The 25320-nt window shown below is 48.3% G+C and overlaps 2 protein-coding genes and 1 long non-coding RNA gene across 18 annotated transcripts in view; 1 reads left to right on the forward strand and 2 right to left on the reverse strand.

The window, feature by feature from the left end:
• TMEM266 (transmembrane protein 266) overlaps positions 1–18430 on the forward strand; it is a 134869-nt gene extending 116439 nt beyond the window's left edge. For 5 of the 10 annotated variants that reach the window (XM_023652779.2, XM_070232926.1, XM_070232906.1 and 2 more), the window contains 2 exons: positions 9635–9697; positions 11178–12415. In XM_023652779.2, coding sequence (XP_023508547.1) covers positions 9635–9697; positions 11178–11773 — 659 coding nt within the window. In that variant the 3' untranslated portion in view covers positions 11774–12415. Of the gene's footprint in view, positions 1–9634; positions 9698–11177; positions 12416–13048 lie in introns of those variants that run through there. The other 5 variants (XM_023652810.2, XM_070232914.1, XM_070232921.1 and 2 more) reach the window with 4 other exon arrangements.
• Positions 1–22227, reverse strand: LOC138917310 (uncharacterized). 2 transcript variants are annotated; one of them, XR_011425128.1, is made up of 2 exons: positions 22029–22227; positions 1–1002 (listed from the first exon to the last, which is right to left on the reverse strand). It is a non-coding gene; the product is annotated as an uncharacterized lncRNA (long non-coding RNA). The 2 variants fall into 2 exon arrangements; XR_011425129.1 differs by lacking the exon at positions 22029–22227 and adding an exon at positions 15060–15184.
• Positions 22228–23305: 1078 nt separating this feature from the next.
• Positions 23306–25320, reverse strand: part of ETFA (electron transfer flavoprotein subunit alpha) — a 100976-nt gene continuing 98961 nt past the window's right edge. For 3 of the 6 annotated variants that reach the window (XM_023652974.2, XM_070233019.1, XM_070233032.1), the window contains one exon: positions 23306–23606. In XM_023652974.2, coding sequence (XP_023508742.1) covers positions 23568–23606 — 39 coding nt within the window. In that variant the 3' untranslated portion in view covers positions 23306–23567. Of the gene's footprint in view, positions 23607–24220; positions 24368–25320 lie in introns of those variants that run through there. The other 3 variants (XM_070233014.1, XM_070233027.1, XM_070233003.1) reach the window with 3 other exon arrangements.

Consider the following 25320-nt stretch of genomic DNA (forward strand, 5'->3'; position numbering starts at 1 on the left):
TTCAAAAATAGAAATTTATTATCTCCCAGTTCTGGAGGCTGGAAGTCTGAGATCACGGTGTTGGCAGGGTTGGTTCCTTCTGAGGGCTATGGGGGAGAATGTGCTCTAGGCCTCTCCCCTAGCTGCTGGTGGTTTGCTGGTAATCCTTGGAGTTCCTGGACTTGTAGAAGCAACACCATGATCTCTGCCTTCCTCTTCACATGGTGTTTCCCCTGTGTATGTGACTGTGTCCAAATTTCCCTCTTTGTAAGGACCCAAGTCATATTGGGTTAGGGGCCCATGCTACTCCAGGATGACCTCATCTTAACTAATTACGTCTGCAACAATCTGATTTCCAAATAAGGTCACATTCTGAGCTACTGAGGGTTACAACTGAGGACTTCACCATATGCATTTGCAAGGGGATACAATCATCCAACCCATAACAGATGGCATATAAGACCCTTGATGATCTTATCCGTGGCTGCTTCCCCAGCCTCATCTCCTTCCATTCCATCTTCACTTTCACTCTAGTCGAATGAAAAAACCCATCTTTTAGTTCTGTAAGTGTTCTGTGCAGCTGTATGTTCCTGAGCCTTTCCACATGCTGTTCACTGGCGGGCCAGACCTGCCTGCCAGACTTCTCTTCATCCTTAAAACTCATCTCAGAGTGAGCTCCCAGTCATCATGCCCTTCCCTCTAGACCTTACGTGAATTCCCACTAGGCCTACTTGTGCTGAGTTGCCATGAACGTTTATGTGTGTGACCTCCTGACTTGTTTATCTCCAGGGAACGCCCATGCCTGGCCCTCAGCAGGCTCACCATACAGTTTGTTGCATGGAATGTAATCTGCAAGCCCATAACTGATCAAAGAACAAAACGAGGCTCGAGGACATCACTTGTTCCCTTGTGAGTCCCTGCATCCCTGTGTCTTCTCTCAGAGCACAGAGGCCCTTTGGCAATAGTCCACTCCGGAAACCTCCACTCTTGGCTTTCAGCTCCTCAGGCTGGTGCTTGTGGAATCTGGAATATAAGAATATTCTTTTAGAAAGCTCTTCTGGAAATCAGCAGCAACTTTTGCCCACTTTGTCTTGCTTCCCCAGGATGGGAGGAGCAGGTTTACAATCTCCTAGCCCATCCCAGGATCTTACTCCTTGATGGAGCAGAGTGAGCTCCAGAGGACCAGAGGAACCGCTTCCTTGCTCTCCCTGCTGGACAGCCTTCTCGCTCTGCCCATGGCAGTGGGAAGCTCCATGTTTTTCTCTCTTTAGATGTGCCCACCTTTAAACACCTGAGCTCAGGAAAGCACTTCCAGTGCAGACATGTGTTCTGTACAGAACCCTGTACCCTGAACACCTGATGCCACATTTGGGCCCACAAGGGGTCAAGATCTGGGCTTGGAGAATCTGCAAACAAACCAAGCCTTTAAAATAATCCCACGGGAGTGCTATGTAGCTTTGAGTGCCTGCTCCTCCTCTCTCTCCAGTCCCCATAGTGGGCAACTTCCAGGAGGAAAAGGAGAATGTAGAATAAGAAGGGAGAAAGCGTGGTCAGACTTGAAACCCATTCAGGGTAAATTTGGTTGGCCATGTGTCACCAGCCAGGGTGTCATGGGGTCTGTGCTGACCCTTCTGGAAACTAGAGGGGTGTTTAAACAAGGCACTCAAGCCTCCCAAAGGGGAGATGTGCACCCCTGGGAGCAGTTGTAAATGCCCCTCCCATCCAGCCCTGGAACCCCACCCTTGCTCTCCTTTTTTCCCTCTGTGTCATCCCTTTAGTACTTCCCAGCTCTTAGATGCACACCTGCCCTGCACCTGCCCCAGCCTACACAGACATTCATAGTGCATTCCCCCATCCACAACTTCACAGCCAACCCCAGAGCCATCAATAGCAAAACCAACACTTCCGAGGCAGAGGGCAGAAGCATGGGGGGCCAGCAAGTGGCATGCGTGATTCACAGCCTTGAATGGGCCAGGGAGACAGGGCATCCCCCAGCTGATCTCTCTTTGATCAGGAGCTGTGTCCAGGGAGGGATTTGCATGACATCAGAAATTATGGCTGCACAAGCTAGGGGCGCTCTGGGCCACTCTGGAGGTGGAGAAAGGGCAGTGTTTGTTGGTAACAATGACCTTCAGGCCAGTGAGAGCTCTGAGGCCCACTGTGTCACAGCAGTACACAGACAATCCAGGGATTAACCTGCAGACACGAGCAGTAAGTCACAGGAGCTTTGGGAGGGGGCAGCCCAGGAGGGCAGGAGTGCCAGCCTCAGCAGGAGGAAGTGGCTCCTGCAGTCTCAGCAGTTGCCAGTGGGTCACAGTCAGACTAACGCCAACCAGCTTCTGTTTAGACTTGCTCTGGCACAAATCATTTTTAAAACCCAGGCTGCAAAGTTCCAGGCTTCGGGGCCTGCCAAGTTCACAGTGCCCCTGTGTAGTCATTAATACTTCCCTCCCAAATTTATTAGTCTTGAAGCTCACCCATGACTTATGAATTACAGGCCCTGGTGGGAGTGCCATGGTTTTCACCATATATCACAGTGGACCTCGGTGTCCCCCCCGCACAGCACTAGAGCTCAGAGAAACCCCACAGAGGTACACCAGACCAGCTGTTCTGAGCTTTCCCTCTGCCAAGCAGAGCTGGCACCTGTGTTTACCTTTGGGAGAGGAGAGGCCTGTGTGCTAATGGAGGCAAGTCAGGATTTCTGCCACTGCGGCCTCCTAGTGTGTGTGTGCCTGACGGGGGACACTGGGGACCCCGGGGAGCCCCAGAGCTGTAAGACTAGACCTGGGATGGCCTCGTACAAGGTAGGGAGGCGGCCAACAGGGTAGAGGGATAGGTGGTACTGAGGCAGGGACATGGGTTTAAGACTCAGGGCTGGGTCTGAATATCAACTTGGCCTTGGACAAGTTACTTAACCTTTCTGAGCAGGGCTGGCTTCATGGCAGGTTGACCCATTAGGTCAGTCACACTTGGTTCAGTGCTCTGCTATCACCCTCTTGAAATTCTTAATGCTTTTTTTAAAAATTGAGATATAATTGACATATAACATTATATTAGTTTCAGGTGTACAATGTAATGGTTCGATATTTGTATATTATTGCGAAATGATCACCACGGTAAGTCTAGTTAACATTTATCACTGTACATAGTTATAAAATCTTTTTTGTGTGTGATGAGAACTTTTAAAATCTACTCTCCTAGCAACTTCAAATATGCAATACAGTATCATTAACTATAGTCACCATGCTGTACATTATATCCCCACAACTTATTTATTTTATTACCAGAAATTTGTACCTTTTGACCCACTTCACCCATTTTGCCCATGCTCCACCCCCCACCTCTGGCAACCACTGATCTGTTCTCTGTATCTCTGAGCTTGGGGTTTTTTTGTTTTTGTTTTAGATCCACATATAAGTGAGATCATATGATATTTGTCTTTCTGTGTCTGACTTATTTCACTTAGCATAATGCCTTCAAGGTCCATCCACATTGTTGTAATGGCAAGACTTCATTCTTTTTGATGGCTGAATAATGTTCCATTGTGTATATATATATACCACATTTTCTTTATCCTTTCATCTGTGGTGGACACTTAGGTTGTTTCCATGTCTTGGCTATTGTAAATAATGCTGTAATGAACATGGGGGTGCATATATCTTATCAAATTAGTGTTTGTTTTCTTTGGGTAAATAGAAGTGGAATTGCCGGATCATATGGTGGTTCTATTTTTAATTTTTTAAGGAAACTCTGTACTGTTTTCTATAGTGGCTATACCAATTTACATTCCCACCAACAGTGCACAAGTGTTCTCTTATGTCCACATCTTCATTAACACTTGTTATATCTTGTCTTTTTTGATATTAGCCATTCCAACAGGTGTGAGGTGATATCTCATTGTGGTTTCAATTTGCATTTCCTTAATGATTAGTGATGTTGAGTATCTTTTTGTATACCTGTTGGCCATCTGGATGTCTTCTTTGGAAAAATATCTATTCAGATCCTCTGCCCGTTTATTAACTGATTTTTTTTTTTGCTATTGAGTTGTATGAATTCTTTATATATTTTGGATATTAGTCCCTTATCAGATATCTGATTTGCAAATATCTTCTCCCATTCAGCAGGTTGCCTTTTCATTTTGTTGATGGTTTTCTTTTCTGTGCAGAAACTTTTTAGTTTAATGTAGTTCCACTTGTTTATTTTTGTTTTTGTTGCCTTTGCTTTTGGTGTCAAATCCAAAAATTCATTGCCAAGACCAATCCCAAGGAACTTACCACCTATTCTTCTAGGAGTTTTATGGTTTCAGGTCTTCCATTCAAGTCTTTAATCCATTTTGAGTTAATTTTTGTGTATGGTATAAGATAGTGGTCCACTTCCATTTTCTTGCCTGTGGTTGTCCAGTTTTCCCAACACCATTTATTGAAGAGACTGTCCTTTCCCCATTGTATATTCTTGGCTCCTTTGTTGTAAATTAATTGACCATATATGCATGGATTTATTTCTGGGCCTTAATGCTTTTTGAACAAGGGGCCCCAAAATTATGCAGCTGGTCCTATCTCTGAGCCCCAGTTTCTCCAAAATGGCAATACCAGCTGGAGCACATCATCACTGAGAAGGATTGGGCATTCAGTCGTATGCACAGCTCTCATGCCTGGTACACTGCAGACTCTCAGTGACTATTAGTGTCCTTCCTCAGTGAGGGTTGCCAAGCCATGGAGCAACAAGTTGGAGTTTAGGAGTTTGGGAGTGGGAGCCCCTAACCAAGAATCTTCTTCTGGGCTTTGGGGCCTGTTTCTGCACAGGATTTGTGGACCTGTGGTCCTGACACCCCTGCCCCACTGCCTGGCCCGTTGCACCACCTCCAGGAGGCCCAGCTGACTCACTGCCGTTTGTCTCCACCTCTGCCTCGCTGGGCAGGTTGGGGCTCCACGCAAGGGATAAAACCCACATAACGAGCGTTGCTATCACAGGACTCTACTGGCTTTAGGAGGATTAGTCAGATGGGTTTACAGAGTGCTCATACCCCTGGAAGAAAGGCACTGGGCAGCCTGGAGCAGCTGCAGCAGCTGCAATAGAAATGATTTGAGACTTTGGGGTAGGCAGGGAGCACCATGGGCCAGGAGTTCAGGGAGGTGAGGGACAGCCCTGGGCTAGACTTGACATTCATTATCTCACCAGCATGTAGGTATTTCTTATCCCCATATAACAGGTGAAGAAACTGAGGCTCAGAGTGGCTAAGGATTTGCCTAAAATGACATAGCGAGTGCCTACAGAGCTGGGGTTGGCATCTGGGGCTGTTTTGTCCTGGAGCCTGTGTTTGTACCCACCCCTCTTTCCTACCCCTCCAGGGTAAGCCAGCTGTCTTTCTGTGGGGTGGCTCCTACATGGCCCTAGGACTCCTTGGTGCCAAATCAGAAGAAACCCTGAGAGTTATTTTTAGGAGGAAGGTGGGCAGCCCTGTGTCAAGGTTGACTGGTGGCCTGTTCCTGGCCACATGCATCTGTGCCTGCCTCCTCTCTCTCCTCCCAAGCTCTCAGACACCCAACAGTCACTAGTCTCTGGGCAAGAAATACCAGGGACGGGGAGTGAGGCTGCTTGCTAAACGGTGCAAACAGCATCCCAGAGGGTGAGTGGAGTGGTCTGGGAGGTCCTACAGACTCTGACCCAGCCATAGTCATCTGTCCAGTCACCCTGTTTATTGGCAGTTGGCATATGCCAAGTCCCGTGCTAAGTGCTGGGGAGACTCTGAGTAAAATGTGCCCTCAAAGGCTCTTAGGCCTCTGTGTAGGTGGAGACAGAACCCCAGCCCAAGTGCTCAGTTCTGGAGAAGAAGGCCTGCCTGAAGCAGAGAGCAGGCAAGAACCAGTGTCAGCACTGCTAGAGAAATCTGAGCAGGCCTTACTTTCAGACTTATGTCTTAAAGCTCACTCTGAGGCCCCTGTATGAGGACAGATTTGGAGTAGAAGGAGCAAATGCAGACTGGACAGACCTCTAGTGGCCACCTAGGGACCTAGGTTCTGTATCAGGCATATCCATGGAGCAAGGAATCCCATTCATTTAACCCATAGGCGCAACAAAAGTCCAAAGGGGAAAGCATGAGGTCTGACCTAAGGCTGGACTACAGGGCCAAAGCAGAGGGCATCAGGGATCCCTCAGCTGGTCACAGACTTGGTAGGAATCGGGTTGTTGGTAAGGAAAGAGAGGAAGCACTGAGAAATGACCCGGGTCCCAGCCTAGATGGGCAAGGGAACCATTCACCAAGACGGAGGGAGAAACCAAGTTCTATTTTGGACATGTTGAGTCAGAGTAGCTGGAGCTCATCCAGGAGAAGTTGTCCAGTTGGCCAAAACAGTCAGCAGCTCAGGAGGGATGTTTGGTCTAAAGGTCATCTAGGTTATTTTTATCAACAGCTTAGATGAAGATGTGAGCATTCTCAAATAAATAGTCAACACTGAGTTAGGAGACAGATCTAATACCTTAGTAGACTGACTCAAGATTCATATTGCTTTTAGTATGCTGCATCTGTGGGCTGAAACCAACAAGCTGTCATTTGCCTGGATGATAAATGTGAAGTCCCCAATAGGGGTTACACAACTACAGCGTGGTAAAGGCCTGGCCTGGCCCCAGCTCCTGCAGAGAAGACCTGGGCGTCTCTGTTGGCCACAAGCTCATGAGTCAGCAGAGCAGCACGATTGCTAAACCCACTTGGTGGATGTTAGGCTGCATTAGGGGAGTGATCACGCCAGATCTTGGGAAGGACCCGTCTATTAAATAATCCCAGGCTTGCAGGGCAGTGGTGAGGATTAAAGGAGATCAGTGTGTGAAATGCCTAACCTGCGGTCTGGAGCTTTGAAGGGCACAGTAAATGCCAGCTCCCTCCCTCCACCTTCTCCCCACATTTTGGTCACATCTGGAGCCCATAGTGAACACTTCAGAGTGGAAAGGCTGGAAAACTGGGGAGAGGTGGAAAATGGACAGTGGTTTCTCAGGAGAAGCGACTTCTCAGGGATGTGAGGGCTTTTTAAGTGTTGGAAGGTGTGTCATATAGATTGTGAGTAGAAATGGGCTTAGCCTTGGTACCTAAGGAAGGCAGAACCAGGATCTGCAAGGCTTGCACATAGTAGACGCCTCCTGATTAAATGGAGATTGGCTGCCTGACCAAGAAATGGATGTCCTGGGGAGGCCCTGACTGTGTGCCTTAGGGGTAGGGACTTCTGGCCTCAATACCCCACAGAGGATCAGGCACACTGATCCTATTGAACATAAATGAATGAGAAGTTGCCACAGCTGATTATCAGAGCTGCTCAACAAAGATCTAGGAGATTCCTTCCCTGAGATGTGCAGGCCGTGGTTGGGAGAGGCCCCATCAGGCAGGTGTTGAGGTGATTCCTGCACTGGGAGTTAGGGGATAGCCCAGATGCCTCGGGTCCCTTCCCACTCTGCTCTGGCTCTCACTTCTTGGAACTTCAGAGCTGGCAGAAGTGTTGGGAGCCATCTAGCCCAACCATGTCACAATCTCTAAGAGCCTCACCAGGTCCCTCTTGGTACAGATGAAGAAACTGCAGCCCAGAGTGGAGATATGACCTCCTCAAGCTCCCATGGTGGGCCAGTGGCAGCACCAGGACGAGAACCCAGGGTGTCGGTTTTTGTCATTCATCCCAGGCCACTTCTTGCAAGTAGCTCCCTTGGGATAAAGTTTCATAAGTCTGTGGATACCTGAGTTCATAGTCCTGCCCATGTCATGTGGCCCTCTGTAGCCATGTCACAGGTCCTTGCAGTCTTGGCCTCAGGATAAAACCAAGATAAGTGACCAGAACCTCCTGTGTGGCCTAGTGGGCCCAGTGGCCCACCACTTTGCACTGCTTGCCGGGAGCGGCCACACCAGCCACCTCTCACTTCCTGCAGGGCTAGACAGCATTTACAACCCAAATTATGAAGGCCACGGAGAAACGTGTTGCTGTCTGATTCTGAGAGAGTGTTGCCAGCTGATCCTGGAGCCAGTCTGGGGACCCTCCCTCAGCTCAGGCATTAACGCAAAACACACCTCTGACAGCAGGCATTTAAAGATCAAAAGAGGCCAAAAAACCCTTTTCAGAGCCAGGTACTCTGTGTGTGCTTCCCAGGCCTCCCAGTGTCAGGGAAGATTGACTTCCCCAGCAATGAGCAATCTCAGATGTGCCAGGGAAGGCGACCACAGAAAGCCTGGGGTCCAGTCACCTGCAGACCATGGCTCCTTGGATCAGCCCCCAGGGGTGTGGGCTCCCTCAAACTTCCACAGGAGAAGAAGGCCCAGACGCTCATGCGTTAAAGGGCTCCATGTGCCTGACCCCACTCCAGGAATCTGACGTCCCTAGCTTGTTTCATCTCCTTATCAACTTTGGAGAGTAGGTATCATTATACCCATTTGACAGACAAGGGGACAAAGGCTCAGAGAGGGCCATTTAGCTAATATATGGTGGAGTTGAGGTTTGAAACCAAGTCTGATTCTGATACCGCCCTGCCCCCCCCCCCCCCCCCCCCCCCCCGCAGGACCCCAGGACCTCAGGGATGCCACAGTTGCTGAAGAAGCAACCCCTGAGCTAGTCTGACAAGTTGCCAAACTGAGCCAAGGGACCTCCTCCTGTCATTCTCCAGTGCCTGCCAGGTCCCTCCTAATTATCACTTGACCCTCATCCCTTCCTTCTGTCCCATCAGGTACCACCCACCCTCCAGGGCCTGTCATCCCTCACCTGAACATTGCAGTCTCTGGCTTCCCTGCCTAAAGGTTGGCACCCTCTCAACCACTCTCCCCACAACCTTCGGAGTGACTCACACCTGACCGTGTTCAAACTTTCCTGTGGTTCCTCACTGCCCTTGGGACAAGGCCAACCTCCTTAGGATGGCTTTTGGGGTCTCCTGTCATCTGCTTTTTCTCCCATTCTCAGGCCACTCAATTTCTCACCTCTCCTTTCTCCCATTCCTTCCCAACTTCCTTGAGGACAATGAACCAATTTTTCTTTGAGACCTTCTTCCCATGTCATCTTTCTTGACCTGGACAGCTTTACACCCTCTCATTCATTATTCATTCAATAACTATTTACTGAGCACCTACCGTATGCTAGCATTGTGTAGGTGGTGGGGATGCCCAGCCCCCCGGGTCATTCCTGTACTGCATGGAAGACAGTCCTCAGATGGACTGAGCCAACAATCAGCCTCTGCAGCTGGCTGTGTGTGTCTGCAAATGGGGCTTTGAGGCTTTTTGCACTGAGGACAGCATTTCTGGTGACCCTGAGAACCTCAAGTGGATTCACAGACTCAGGCCATTCATGCAGAGAAAGCCCTGAGGAACTATTTCTACACCCTGCATCTCAGAGATGGGGAAACTGAAGACAGAGAAGGAAAGGGCCCTGTCCATGTCACATATCAAGCTAGATGCTTCATCAGAACCAGGGTCCCTGATACCCAGTCCAGCCCAGCCGTGGGGCAAATGAGACATGTGGTCCCCGTGGAGGATTAGAAAGCAGCAGAGAGCTTCTGGGAGACAAGTGCCTCCTCTCCTGGTGATGGGGATGGAGACAGGAGGACTGGGGGAGGAGCACCTACTGCCCACGGCCCCTGCCTCTTGGACTATCTGGCAAGCCATCATACTCACCCTTCTCTGTCCCCACCTCTGTAGAAGCCGTGGTTAAAGACGACATGAACAGCTACATCAGTCAGTACTACAATGGGCCCAGCAGTGGTGAGTCTGCGTTGGGGGCTCTTCTGCATGTACCAGAACCTCTGTGCAGCCCCATGTCAGATGTGACCCTGGCAACCCCTAACACTGAGAGTAGGAAACAGCTCAGCCTGGCGTGCCCTCTGACATGGAGGCAGAATTCAAGGCTCAAATACCTGGAGCTTTAGCTCCCAGGAAACTCCAGCGCTGGAGCTGTGGATGCTGGGGTGGAGTGCTCTGGGCTGCATGTGGGGCCCTGAAATAAAAAGGGAGCTGAAATCTAGAATCTATGTGACCTTAGCACCTCCCAACCTGAGAACCTTTCAGGATGAACAGGATGGAGCTGAGATAACAGCATAATTGGGCTTGAGATGCAAGAGGCTTTGGGCATGTCCTCGCTTGATTTCTTTCATTCTTGCACTTGAAAAAGTCTCAGGGAACCTAGTGGTTTTCACTTATGGGAAACGTTGAGTTTTAAAATAATACCAGTGTCTTGTTTCTCCTTAGCCAATGTCTTGCATCTTTTAGTTAGGATTTCATAGCCCTTAAATCTTTGAATACTCCATTATAAGGCTAGAATGTTGTGTTGTGTTGTGTTGTGTAAAATGTATAATGCATTTGAATTTTTTTTTCCCACAATTTAGCCCCCTAAAGGCCTCTTCCTTCTTCTCTCTCCTGTTTCAAAGACTCATCCAATCTGCTGATTTCAAAGACTACCATCTCTAGCTGAGACCTCTCCTCCACTCCACTATCCCCACAACTTTGGGGAGAGACCTTGCCCATTACTACACCCATTGTAACTTGGCCCCTTGATACTTCTCACTTAAAGACCTTCTGAAGTGTCCTTCATGCTCCCCCTGCAATGCATTCTACAGAGATTAATCAGTCTTCTGAAGGCACAGCTCTGGTCATGTCACTCCCACATCGGTCCCACTGAAAAGTTTGAATGATTCCCTCCGACCATGAAGCCCAAATTCCTTGTCCTAGCACACCATGCTTTCTGAGTTAGTCAGGACAGACTAGGTTATGCTGCAGTGGCAAATAACCCCACGTCTCAGTGTTTTAAATGAATCGACAAACACCCATGGCAGATTGACTCGTGGCTCTGCTCCCTGGTTGTCATCTTTACTCTAGCAGAACAGCTACCATGTATTGTAGAACACTGTTGACTGCCAGGGTGCAAAGCATCACTGTTTTATATAGCTTCTACTGGGAAATGCATGGGTCAGTTCTCACAGATGATTGGCCAAGGCATGTCACATGTCCACACTTGCGGTCAACAAGACAGGGAGGCATCGTCCCCCCCCCCCCCCAACCCAGGACAGGACAGTAAATACTGGAGAACTGAACCTTCAAGCCCCCGCCCTAACAAAACCCATTCATGCTTACTGCCTGCTGTCCAGCTCTGCTCCTAGACCAGGTTCAGCTCAGACCCGCCCTCATGGAGGGTCCACAGAGGTGTAGCAGAGGTGAAGTGTGACTGGCATCCCCTCCTTTCTTGCAGACAGTGGTGTCCCAGAGCCAGCGGTGTGCGTGGTCACCACAGCTGCCATAGACATTCACCAGCCCAACATCTCCTCTGACCTCTTCTCCGTTGACGTGCCCCTGAAGCTCAGCAGCAATGGTACCTGCGCCAGTGCCACCTCTGAAAACATTTCCCGCTCTACTTGTAGCTCTGTCACCTGGGCCCAGAGTGACAGCAGCCAGACATTGGGCTCCTCCACAGACTGCAGCACTACCCGAGAGGAGCCATCCTCCAAGCCCAGCCCCTCTCCCCTGCCACTGCTGCCACCACCCCAGCAGCAGATGGTGGAGGCCACAGTCCAGGACCTGCTATCCTCCCTGTCGGAGGACCCCTGCCCATCCCAGAGGGCCTTGGACCCAGCCCCTGTCTCCTGGCCCAGCCCAGTGGGCTCGGCCCAAACCAGCCCTGAGCTGGAGCACAGGGTAAGTCTATTCAACCAGAAGAATCAGGAGGGCTTTACTGTCTTTCAGATCAAGCCTGTCATCCACTTCCAGCCTGCTGTGCCCATGCTGGAGGAGAAATTCAGATCTTTGGAATCCAAAGAGCAGAAGTTGCACAGGGTCCCTGAAACCTAAAGCCTCCAGGCAGGCTGGGTAGGAGGAGGGCAGACAGCCATCTCGAAGCTCTCCCGGTGCCCCAGAGGCCAACAAGGGCCACACTTGGGTCCCAGGAGCCCACCTGGCCTCCCTCAGGGTGCTGCCTGCCTCCAGGGAGGTGACACTAGGCCAAGAGGCCACATGCCTCAGACCTCAAAGCCCAGAGCTGGTGCCTCCTCTGGCCCTGCTCGGGGGAGGGTGGTGCTCATGGCTGGGGTTTTTTAATCATTTTTATAAAAACCAGCTTGTGGCCCAGCTTTAGCAGGGTAGAGCGCAGGGGCCAGCTCAGCCTCTTCCGTTGCCTTTGTTCCTGACGCCCACCCCGGACCCTAGGGAACAGCACTGTGAGCAGGGGCTCCAGCCTTCCCCCACCCCCCAAGCTGTCTTTTCCAGGAATCCTGGGTGGAGCCAACACAACCACACAAAGACCACCATCTGAGCCTGTTTCATTCTCATTCTCTGATTTCAGCATGAGCTTTTCTGAGTCTTTTCAAGATAAATAGTTTTCACCTTCACAGGACATAAAGGGATGGATCTGGAGGTGGGTGGGAGGATCATGGGGGTGGGGGGACAGCCATTTTCCAATCTTGGCTTTAATAATAAAAACCAGCTGCACTGAGACTTCCAGTTGGCAGAGGTTCTCCTTGGTTGCTAGCCCAGGTGAAGAATCCCCAAGTGGCTTTTTGGGGTTTGGGATGATGTGGTGAAAACCCACCCGGGTAGCTTCAATCCCTCCCTGGCAGACCTGAGGCCTTGCAGCATAGAAGGAGCCCTGGACCCCAGGCAGGAAGCTCTCACACTGCCTGGCTCTGTGACTGTGGACCAGTCCCTTCCCCTCCCTCAGCTCCCCACCAAAAGGGAGCTCAGAATTCTGCCTTCCTCGCTGACAACTCCCAGACCCAGCTTCCTGACCCAGGGCTCCATCTGTCAGGGACCTTGAGCTCAGCAGGTCCAAAGTTGAGCGCAGTATCTTGCCTGAAGCCTGCTCTTCCTCCAGGTTCCCAGCTGGGGCACCAGCATCCACCCAGCTTTGAGTGTATGTGGCATCAACATCATTGGCTCCCTCCTGATCCCCCACAAGCAGTAATGAATCCTGGCCATTCTGCCCTGCAAATCACCTGCTCCAGACCCAGCCTCTGGTTCCACCCTTGAGTGTGTCCTCCCAGGCTGCTAAACCTGCTGTGTCTCCCTTGCTGACAAGCCTCCAAGGGATTTTGTGTTTATAACCACTATGTTTTGTTTTGTCCAAAAAAGGGAGAAGACGATTAATTAAGGGTTCCTGTTGCCTCAACTGAACGTCTCAGTGTGGTCACAGCCCCTTCGCGAGCTGGCCTGCCTGCCAGCTGCCCTCCTGACCTGTTCTTTCTCTGGGTTGTTCTCACTGTGTGTCTCACTGGTCCCTCACTAGTAGGTCAGGATGTCCTCAGGGCTCCTGGCCCTGTGGACTCACCCTGACAGTAGTGATCCCATGGCTTGGTCAGCCCATCTGCTTCCCTGCCTGCCTCCCATTGGTCCGCAGGAGCAGGGATCAGGCCTGGGTCCCATTAGAACCTCAGAACCCTGCATAAGGCCACAGGCTTGGGCACAGGGTCACTTGGGAAAGATGGCTGAATTGGAAAAAGGGAGGGAAATTATATGCCAGCAAAGAGCACCCTTCTGATTCATGGGGAGATAAGCAGTTGTCAAAAAAGGTGTTAAAGGCAGCAGTGTCCAACTGAGCTGTTTTGGAGATGTAATCTGAGGCATTCTGGGTCACCAACAGCATAATTACAGCTTCTATTACTGAGTGATGCGGGCTCGGTGAGCCGAGGAGTCGAAAGAAAGATTTTCTTGGACTCTCAAGGTCTGGCATTAGTGCTCTTTTATTTAGAGAATAGCATAGGGACAGGACCCATGGGCAGTAAAGAGCTGCTGCCAACATGGGTTGAGGGTAGGGCTAAATTTAAGGCATAGGTATGTGAGTTATCTCTTTACAAGACAAAGGAAAGAATATGTAAAAAAAAGTCATTAAAATGGTATCAGTGCAGGTGGGGTCTGGTTATTGGGTGGTCCTATAACTTTTAGATAAGAATCAGATCGGATTAAGTAAATGGATGAAGCCACCACCTTAAATATTATCTTCAGCTAAAGACAAAGGAGGATGTTGGTGGTAGGCGGGGGTCAGTTACATGAGGTTACCAGACAGTAAACAAGAGCAAGATTATTATGCAGACTTAAGTCCTTGCCGTCCCCATTAAGAGTGTCTAGAGATAAGGTCATCCCTCCTTCCTCCTGGTGCAGAGAGGGAGACACCCCCACAGATGGAGACTTCCTTCACAAATGCAAATGTCTCTCATCAAAGGGCAAGCAAATTCCACTCCTCAGAGCCTCCTTCCCATCTGCAGTTTTTAAAAGTAACCAGCCCAAAATAATCCTCATCACTGAGCACTCTACCAAGGCCTCTACACACGTGGGGTGCTTTAGCCCTTCAGACGACTCTGTGAGGTGGGTATCACTAGCCCCATTTTACAGATGAAGAACCTGAGGCTCAGAGAGGTTTAAGAAACTTTCCTGAGGTGGAACACTGACAAGAGAAGCACTGAAATTGGGGTCCAAATCCACTTGGCAGTGTGCTAGGTGCTGGGGCTCTGAGGTTTTAGAGCTTTTGGAGGCAAAGTGGTCACTCTTGGCTTTTGTCATGTGATGGGCTGAAGGGCATAATATGATTTATAATCTCTAGGGCAGGTGCCAGCTAGGTCTGTAATTAGCAGCCTGCATCTGCTGGACTAGAAACACCTACCGTCCTTGGCCAGGCCCTGTGACACCCTCTTTGCCAAGCTTCCCTCGCCTCTGCTCTTGGGCTAATGGTGGCTACTCCAACAGGTAAATGAGCCTGTCCTGCACCAGAAGTGAGACCCAGCTGTTAGCCAGCACTTGCCTCTGCTGCAGACTTCTACTCCAGAGAAAACCATAGGACAGAAAGGAGAGCAGTGGGGTAAGATGCTAGGCAAGTGGCTCCTGCTCTCTGCTTCAGTTTCCCTATCTAGAAATGGGGTCTACAGAATAGCTCTACTTGTAAAAGGTGATTTCTTAGGGTATTTACAAATTGCTGTGAAGTGAAATTTTGCCTGCACACTCACTGTTGCCTTCATCCTTGAACAGGTGTTAGAACTGCTGCATGAGGAGATTAAGACTAGTGACAGGTATCAAGAGGTCGTCCTCGCCTCTCCGAGGATAGAGTCCACAGTCACAACATTAGAGGTTACACGCAGAGGAAGCCACTTACCTGCCTGGGATAGGTGTGGGGCAGAGGCTCTGAGGCCTGGAGTGCAGGAGGTAGAGAGCCAAAGCTTTGGCTCTTAGGGCTCCCTTGGGTGCCATAACCCAGAGTCCTGGCTGGCGGGCAGCTTGGGGCCGGTGGAGATGGAGCCCAGTACTCCCTGGGAGGTTTGCGGCTCTGGGAAATGGCTTCTCCTTGCTCGTCCACCCTTTCAGAGAGCTGGCTCTGGTGCTCTCCCAGAAGGGAGGAGGCTCTGGGTAACAAGTCACTGTCTCCTATAAGCCAACAAGAGGGTGATAACAGTGATGGCTCCCATTTATTCATTTCCTGTTGTGACAGGTGCCCTTTTGCAATCTTCCTTCTGTGTTACAGCCCTGCAAAGTGGGTGCTATTTTCCCTGCTTTACGGAGGAGAAAACAGGCACAGAATGACTAATTAAATGACTTGCCCAAGGGCACACAGCTAACTAGTAAACTAGTGGCAGGATTCAAACCCAGGTCTGTCTGGGTTAGATGTCATACTGGATATGCTGAAATGAGCTGCCTGGAATTAAACCAGGTGTTATCAGGAGCCGGAGAGAGAAATCAGGACTCCAGCCCCCAGGCAGTTGCCATCCATCAGCTCATACAGCCCTTCAGGCTGGAGAGACCAGCCCATCCTCTCTGCAGAGTCCCGAGGCCCCTCCTATAGGGCCAGCCTCCCTGCTCAGCCTTGCTGCTGGAGCTGGAAAGGAGCTAATCCTGTGGCCAGGGTGCCACCCTGACATGCCAAACCTGGCAGCAAGGACAACGAGGCTCAGATCCAGCAGTGCTAGTAGCCGGCCCACAGGGGAGCCAGGCCAGAGCTCTGCAGGCCTGACCCAAAGTCTGTCTAGGACTGTAACGTCTTTCCTGAATGACACAAGTGGCCCCTCTGCATCCAGCCCTGGGTAAAACCTCCAACCCAAACCTTGGCTTTTCAGATCAAATCACACAGACTGTGGGCTTTTTCACAGACCCTGCATGATTAGAGGCTAGTGGCTTAGAATTCTCTTTGGTGTGGCTGGTGTTCATTCCATTCATGACCCTCAGCTCAGGAACTCCTTTCTCACTCCAAGACAGCTCTTGACTGAAGCACGTGTCCTGGTGCTGCCTCCACACTCCTCTCTGGTGAGATTTCCTCATCTCAAAAGAGAAAGACTGAGAGCAGGGGGGCTGTTGAGAGCCTCAAATGAGATAAGGTCCAAGGAAGGCTTCTTACAAGGGGAGCATCTTACTGACAAGTCATCAGGACACTCGTGTAGAGTTGCTTGACAAGGACACCCAACAACCTGAGCTAACCCAGGTTTTAAATAGACATCTCAGGGTTGGAGAGAAGTCTGAATCGCCACCTCCACCCTCCACCTCAGGGTGTGTCAAAGCCCAGGTACCTGGATTCTCAGCCCAGCCCTGTTTCTGGTTTGCTAATCCTTGGACCCACTTCCTCCCCCTGCATAACAGAAATAATACCTCCTGGACCCTCCACCCCCGTGAAGGTTGCTGAGATAGATAGCTAGCTAATGACATAATGGAAGGAAAAGCCCTTTGAGAATGTTTCAAGGGAGACACAAACAGAAACCATCCTTATTAATAATAGATGCCTGGGGTATTTCACTGCCTGCCCACATTCAGCACTTTTGGGGAAGGCTGCCCAGGAGATGCTCAGTTATTTCATTTGCTGCTGCTGATAGTTTTGTGTGGGGAGGGTGGTAGTGGGGTATATGGGTACTGAGAAGCTGAGGGGATATGTGCCCCGCCTCCAACCCCAATAGCCAGCCCAGGCACTGTCCCTCGTGACCTCATCCCTGCTCACATATCCCAATTGGTTCCCCTGTAAATAATGTCCTGGAGTCATCTTGAGTTAGATAAGAGAACACTGTTGGTCCCCAGATAGCAGGCACCTTATCTGCCTTCCTCTCCCTTTTCCAGCATAAGCCAAGGAATTCATAACTACTTTGGAGTTTTTTCTTGGCTCCAGTGCTGAAAAGCTTGATATTGTCTCCCGGTGAATAGTTAATTACCCAAAGAAAATGATGGAACATTTGCTTCTAAAATTTATTGCAAGCTACCAAAGAGACAGCGCTGGCATAATTTTATGCAGAGCCCTAGCCTACAGCATAGGGGAGCAGCCTGCCTATTCATCCTGAAACAAGCAAATGAAATTGACTACCCTGGAGATCAATCAGGACATTAAACACTGTGATGAATGTGGCAGAATTCTTCAGTGTCTGAGATTTACGGGGCATCTTTCACCAAGCACTCCAGGAGCTCCTCAACATCAATTAGGCCTCTTAACTAGGTAGGCTCACCTCCACATCCAGTGCAGAAAGAAGGGGCATGGAGTTCTGGGACCTGGGCTTTGCTAAATGCCACAAAAGATAGCCAGTGTGCAGATCAGATCCAGATTTGAGTACAAAGGTCCCTGCTTCCTTGAGCAAAGAGTGGTTCAGAATGGAGGAGTTGTCAGGCTAGGAGGGGACTCAGGGATTGGGGTCCAGGGTTTGTCATGTTCTTGGTGCTTCTGTGCCTTCTGCTTGAGATGCACTTATTCACTGGTTAATTTTGACTGCTCCTTCTGAACTAGGCTCAGCTGGCTCACCTTGCTCCCCTCCACTTCAGCCTGCCCCAACCAGGCTGGATTAGGTATGTACTCTGTGCTTCCATCGAGGGACTCAGGATATGGCATGTGGTTGAGGGTAGACTTTGGCCTAAGGTCATCATTGACTAGTTGTGAATCCTTGGGCAAGTGTTTTAAGCTCTGTAGGCTTCAGTTTTCTCATCTGGAGAGTGGGGAATAATAGTAAGACCTTGCAGGGTTATAAGGCTTAAATGAGCAAAGGGCTCAGCACAGCACCTTGAGTACAAAAAACCCTCAAAATGGTTATTATTGTCTCCATCTACCTACCCAGTTTGAGATCTGCCAACATAGTCACAGATTAAAGTTTGAAGATATCTTGAAAGATTACTGAGTTCAATTTACCATTTTACAGATGATGAAAATGAAGCCTAAAGGGAGAAGGAATGTGACCAGGGTGCCTCTGAGACATTAACAGAACCAGGACAAAGACCCAACTGTTCCTGTGACCTGCCCACTCAGTGCTCAGCCCTCCCTGTGGTCCCCAGGTCCTTGACTGCCATATCCCTCATGTAGCCCCATACTGGGAAGGGAAACAGCCCTCCAAGCTGGAGGTGAGTCCATAAAAAGGCAGCGGCAACCTGCTTTTAACCACATGACCAATTGTGGGAGGCAGAGATGGTGAAGCCCAGACAAGTAAAGCCTTACCAATGCCTGACCGCTCACCAATCTGGACACCACAGAAAGGAAACCCCAGCTTACTTCCCAATAAATTCCTAACTCCATCACTGTCCCATGCTTCTTTCAAAAAGCTTGCTGTTTTGAGGCAATATAAACCAGAGGATAGAGTCCTGAAGAAGCTGGAAGATGCTGGGAGGCAGCCTGGTACAGTGGAAAGGCCAAGTTCTCCAGATTTGGAGTCCACTTCAGGTTCCACATCTCATGACTGCCTCTGGTCAGTTGCCTCTCAGCCCTTTTCTTCCTCCAGAAAGCAGAGGCAATGACACCCACTTTGGACACTGTTGTCTTAGAGGGCATATAATATACCTAGTAGGTTCTTAATAAGTAATATTTACCAAAAATTCTGGTTTGTGTTCCAGTTCTACCATTTGTGTTATGACCTGGGGCAAATCACCTTCTCTCCTGAGGGTCTGATTTCTTCACTGTTCCTACCCTTTCCACCTCTGATGGGGTAACTTACATGAAAATGCCTTATAAGCCAAGGATTATCAGCAATCCTTCTTCATTTGGGTTCCCCACAAAATATTTTTTAAAAACCTAGGGCTATACGAAATTGTGGCAGTATATCACATTGTATGGGCTTTTTAAAAGGTTATCAGTCAAGCCTCCTTTAGCTCAGCAACAGCTAACTGAATCCACCTGTTATGATCAATAGTGTTCTCCAGGTCTCCCAGTCTCTTAAGCCCACTTTTATGTAGACCAAAACAAAAACCTCTCGTGAGAGTGTGAAATGCAACCAAGCTGACCATTCCTTTCAGAAAGACAGCACTCATGGCTGATGTTTCAAGCCCTCCCGCCCAGTACAGACACGCCCAGGCTCTGCCAGCAGCACGGCTCCCACACTAACCTGAGGAAGAGTCCCACTCTCTGCTAGCTTTGCCCACAGCACTGGAGCCATTTCCAGTCTTTGGGGACCCATTCTGTAACCAAAGAGCTTTCAGCCAAACCCAGCCGGAGCATAAAGCCAGATGATTCCTGCAACAGCCTCCTAATCGCTTCCATCTTCTCCTCCCTCCATCCATCATGAATACATTGCCAGGTTAGGTTATTCCTCTAGGTAAGCTAATGGGCCTTCCTCAAAAAATGTCAATGGCTCCTGTTGCCAGGATGGTGCTACTTAAGACTTGTTCAGGTGGCAGGACCTCAGGAAGTCATGCAGCTCTTTGTGGAAAATTCTTGATATACTGACATTTTTAATTCTAACATACAAACAAGTAACAATTACCAACTAGCAGAGACTACGCCTAAGTATTCAACACATGTCCACTTAACAAAAGCTGTGGAGGGTCAGCGGCTGCTGACCTCCTTAGTTAATATTTATTTGCTACTTGTCCATTCACTTTGGAATCTGCTTACATTCCTAAGACAAGGGGTAGCAGCCACCAAAATTTTAGAAAAAAATATGGCAGACTTAAGATTGGGAAAATTCTATAGGTTAATTTTTCCTGCAAATCAGAAAGACTATGATATACCTTTCACAGTACCAACCCTGGTCCAGTCCCTAAGTGGCAGCAATCCTTGAGGGTAGTTTGAGAACCACTGACCTATAAGGAAAAAGGTCAAACTCCTCAGTCTGTCAATGTCCTCCACAATCTGGCCTCAACTACCTATCACCCTTAACCCCTTTCCTGACCCCCATGAGCCCTGATCTCAGTTTCTACTTCCGCCTCACAGGCTAATATCAAAGCTTCCACTCCCAAGGAATGACCATATCTCGCCAACTGAGGGAGCCCTCTGTGTATATGCTGTCTGCTTTTCTAATCATTTGTGTCTCACCTCATCTTTCCTGGTAGCTGTAAAATCTTGAGGGTTGGGGCTGTGCCTCCTAGCAGGATGCTGTTCTCCCTGTCAGGACCACAAGCTGCATAGGAATAGTGGCTGGCCAGACTCTTCTACGTTTTTACTTGGTCCAGAGTCCCTCACAGAACAGCTGGTGAGCCAGGAAACCAAGCAGGGAATATTCCCCACAGTGCTACTGAGAAAGCATGGACCAGCTGAAAGAAAAGCTGGATTCTGTGCTTTCTCAACTACTGAAAAGCTGAGACCAGGACCCTCACTGGGCCTCAGTCCATACAGTACAGAGGTCCTGTGCTCCACCTAGATGGCATCAAGGACCTATTCAGCTCTTGCTGCCTTTCTATATACTTATTCTGTCCTCTCAGGGACTCTGTGTTCTGCCAAAGTAACCAAGCTACTGAATTCCCAGAGGTGGTATAAGGTTAACTAAAGACTTCAAAAAAATTAGGGAGAAAGGCAGGACATACACACATACACAAAAGCTACTCCTAACACTTTTCCCCTACACTGCTTCCAGAGCTATTGCTCTGGAGATGCAGGGGCAGAGTTAGTAGGAACTGCCAGCTTGGTTTCCAATAAAACATAGGGATAAAAAGAGCACACATACTGCACCTTCTGGCATATACAGTAATAGTTTCAACAATTTGCCCCAACTGCACACAACTGCCTTTTTAAGGTAAACTCTAAGTGGGTACTCAGAGGGGCTTTTTTCTTTTCTTTTTTTTTTTTTTGAGGAAGATTAGCCCTGAGCTAACTGCTGCCAATCCTCCTCTTTTTGCTGAGGAAGACTGGCCCTGAGCTAACATCTGTGCCCATCTTCCTCCACTTTATATGTGGGACGCCTACCACAGCATGGCTTGCCAAGCGGTGCCATGTCTGCACCCGGGATCTGAACTGGCGAACCCCGGGCCGCCGAGAAGCGGAACGTGCGAACTTAACCGCTGCACCACCAGGCTGGCCCCTCAGAGGGGCTTTTAAGTTGAATAAAATTCTGCTGGAGAGACAAGCCCAGAACACCATCTCTCCTCCTCAACTAGGATCCTGAATGTGTGCTCTTCACCTGAGGTAACTGTGCAGCAAGTCTCCCTGTTCTGTGAGCCAAGGTGAGGCAGGAGCATATACTGATGAAGCCACCATTCTGAAGCCAGACTTTCTAGTTTCAAATCCTGGCTTTCATTTATAAGCTGTCTGAATGTGGGCAAATTATATAATCTCTGTGCCTCAGCTTCCTCATCTGTAAAATAGGGATAATAGTAGCATCTAACAGGGTGTTGTGAGACCTGAAGGGGTTTAATATGTGGAAAGTGTTAGAATGGTGCCTGACATATAGTACGCTGTTACAATGATGAGGACTTGTACCCAGTAAACGTTAAGTGACCAGCTGCCTGGAGCTGGGGGAGGGCAGTTGTGATAGAAGGGAACAAAAGGAAGAGACCAACCAGTTCAACTCTGAGGCAAGGAATCAGGCAAAGGTACCACCTGAGATGGTCCTCCTTGAGCCAGCACACCCTATCCTGGGGGCACCTCTGCAGCTGTCACTTTGCTGTCTCTCTTGTCCCCCAGTTACAGTGTCCAACAGGGATAAGAGGTAAATGCAGAAGGCCCTAAGCAAGGTTAGCTCCCTTGGGAAGAACCTCAAAGTAAGCAACAAGATATGGGAATTATTTTCACAAGGGTGATTCAAACCACATGGCCTTGAACAAGTCACTTTACCTTCTTCACTTCTTCTCTGTGCCTCAGTATTCATATCTGTGCAAGGGGGCTGAACCAGATGATCACTCAGCTCTGACATTCTAGAATTCTATAGTTCTAATACAGACCATCATTTTACTGCTCTCTTCTCACCTTATTTAAAGAAGGTTGAGGGGCTGGCCCTGTGGCCAAGTGGTTAAGTTCGTGCACTCTGCTTCGGCAGTCTGGAGTTTTGCCGGTTCGGATCCTGGGCATGGACATGGCACCGCTCATCAGGCCACAATGAGGTGGTGTCCCATATCGCAGAACCAGAGGTACTCACAACTAGAATCTACAACTATGTACTAGGGGGCTTTGGGGAGAAGAATTAAAAAAAAAAAGATTTGCAACAGTTGTTAGCGCAGGTGCCAATCTTTAAAAAAAAAAAAAAGGTTGAAATGTCAGAGGCATTTAACTTCTAAAAGTGTTTCAGAGCAAGTGATTATGACACAAATCAAAAAGGGTTCAACTAGGCAGCCCCAGGCTGGCCACACAAAGGGACTGGCTGGCCCTTCTACCCCATCCCCTTTTGTATCACTGGTCATTCCCCATCTCTTCCTTGCTGTTTTCCTTGTCCCGTTACCCACTATAACTTCTGCAAATCTGCTCCAGGGTGGCAGTTCTCTTCATTCACTCACCTCTGACTCCTGGTCTTTCTATAATCTCAATACCTGCCCACACCTTCCTGAAGGCCTGGCCACAGCCTTACCAGCCTCTGTGCTTGTGCCTGCACTCACATCAGCTTCCAGTGCCTGTTAGACTCTGGACCTCAGCTGGGCCCTGGGGAAGCACAGTGAGAGTCCTAGACCTACTACACGTATGGCTGACTCACATGTCTGGCTGTTCTCTAAGAGAGCCCAAAGGAAGCCATCAGGAGGGCAAAAGAAAAGCCAGGGCATTCTCTGAGAAGGGTTTTAAACATTTATAATATTATCAAACTATCTTTTACATAAGAGGCCACACTGTCTCAAAGCAGCCCCCTCCTTCTCTACTCCTCTCTCCTTCATAGACACAAAGTCCTGTAAGATAAAACCTTAAAATGGAAAATTAAATTTAACCTAAACCAACTATAAATATATTTGCAGGCTCAGGTTTAAGTCAGGGCTGCTTTTGTCACTTTAGCTTTGGTTTTCTGAAGACTGGAGTATATTTAAGGTAATATTAATGCTTTATAGCCATGCTTTTTTAACTCTGAATTTGCCAATCTATTTCCCTTCTTCTCTCAACAACTACATTAGGTCGATTAGGCTGGTGGGAACATTCATGTTTACAATCTTGCCTAAAACAGTCCTCCATGAAAAAGACAGGCAAAGAAAAAATAATAAATGAATTTTTACTCCCTTTCTTCAATTTTCTCTCTCTCTTTATGAAGCTAGGCATATTTCTGGTAGTAGTTATAAAGCTGTGGAAAGGCTTTATTATATATTTTATTACAGAATTAGAAAATTTCAAAAAATAATTGTTTGGAACCACAAATTATTAAAAAGAAACATAATAATATCCCCATAAAAAAGCATTCTGGCATCTGTTAGAATTTTTCCTCATATTATGAAATGTAGCTCTCCATGCTTTCTAATGATTAATAGCCATGAATTTCTATGATTTCAGCTGAATACTTTGACATAATTTCCTTTCTTAAGACATGATCACGACTCATTTTTTCTTCAACAGCTCAGTCATTTCAGGAACTACCTGCAAATTAAAAAAAAAAAAGTAATTAAACAACTTCAGCCTTCACTGTGATATGGTCACAGTTCCTTAAGAAGTACACCAAGGCCAAAGGAAAGAATGTGAATTGCTATGAGGCACAAAGTGCCCCCTCTCCCCAACCAGGAACTCCTTGCTTTCCTAGTCTCTCCTCCCATCCATGGGGAGACTATAAAATCTTCAGGAGGGAGAAACGACCCTGGATACATAGCTGGCAGGGCCAAGAGCCTACTCATTGCCTAGAAGCCTTCTGACACAACCACAAAACTCAGAAAGGTACCACAAAAAATAGGAAGTCCAATTTTCTTGTCTGTGCTAAGAGTAACGTGTACTTTTTACCTTCATGTTTTCCCGGCATTCTTCTTTCCCTTATTGCATTCCTGCCTTTCCTTCCAAGTCCACACCAAAGTCTCTTGCTTAGTCATGACTCCTGTCAACCCCCTGTAGGACTTGTTTCCTCACTGCTAGTTCATTCATTCATCATTCATTTTACAAACACTGTAGTTGCTTTCTCAGCACGTTATTATCTTTTGGCACATAAAAATGAGCTGCATGCTAAACATTCAGTATGATCTCTCCTCATTCAAATCAAGGCCTATGCTAATGCAGTGGCTGGTCAGCAGACATAGTAAGGGGAAACCAACCAAGCTGGCTCCCATTTTAAAAAGGATTAATTACTAACCCTTAGTCTTGGCAGTTCGGTGGCTGCAACTGGAACCTTCAGTGTGGAGCTGCTTTGTGACAGCCTGGACAACAGAAGAGAGCTGTGCATGGGGACTGCAGGGGAATGTCACACAGAGCCCACCTGAAAACTAGTCAAGCCACTTATGTAAAATATCAATTACCCTGTTTTCCAAGGGGTTGTTGGCTGCCCTAGCTCACAAAGATCCCAGCTGAACTCACCACTGATGAATACAGCCTCTCAATTATTTAAGAGAGCTACATTTCCATTAGGTGGAAATAATGTGTTCGTACAAAATTTATTAAGGAAATTGTCGACATGTTGTTTCTTCCGAATGTCACTTTGTCTCCAGTCTATTAAAAGGCCCATGTTTACCATGGAGCCAGCAGGATTAGCTCAGGGGCAGCATTAAGTGCTGGGACTACTTCTCCCAGCTTTCCTCAGTGGAGAGACTATGAGCTTATGCCAGTCACACAGATGACATGCTAAACAAGCCTCATGTGGGGACCTACATGTTTCATGAAAAATAGGCTAAAGCTCAACTTCTTTTAAATGAAACATTAATTTGGTTTAGCAAATACAGTTTTTAAAGACCTTATCAAATGTTCCCGTCACACTCCCCAAAAAAGGGTTGAAGGGATTTTCTCTCTCCATCATCTATATGTTTTTTTATTAGACCAACCTCAGACTTTCCAAACATACCACACAATGCCTTAGAGCTAGGGAAAACAAAATGCCAAGTCAGGTTCACTGAGTGTCTGATGACCTCAGCATACTGAAAGACCTGGATTCTTATTTTTATTCTATTTTAGATACTGCAGAGGCAGCTCCCTACTTAGTAAGACCAAATAAGAGTGAATTTACATTTAAAATAAGACAATCTACTGATATAAATCACATAAAACTACGTTTCACTCATTTACTTAGTACTTCCTCAGGGTAACACTATGGGAGATAAAGAAGTTCAGGCCTGATTCCCGCCCACAGAGTTCTATTCCCTAGCTGGGGAGAACAGAC

Source organism: Equus caballus, chromosome 1 (genome assembly GCF_041296265.1).
Source record: "Equus caballus isolate H_3958 breed thoroughbred chromosome 1, TB-T2T, whole genome shotgun sequence".
Classification (NCBI taxonomy): domain Eukaryota; kingdom Metazoa; phylum Chordata; class Mammalia; order Perissodactyla; family Equidae; genus Equus; species Equus caballus.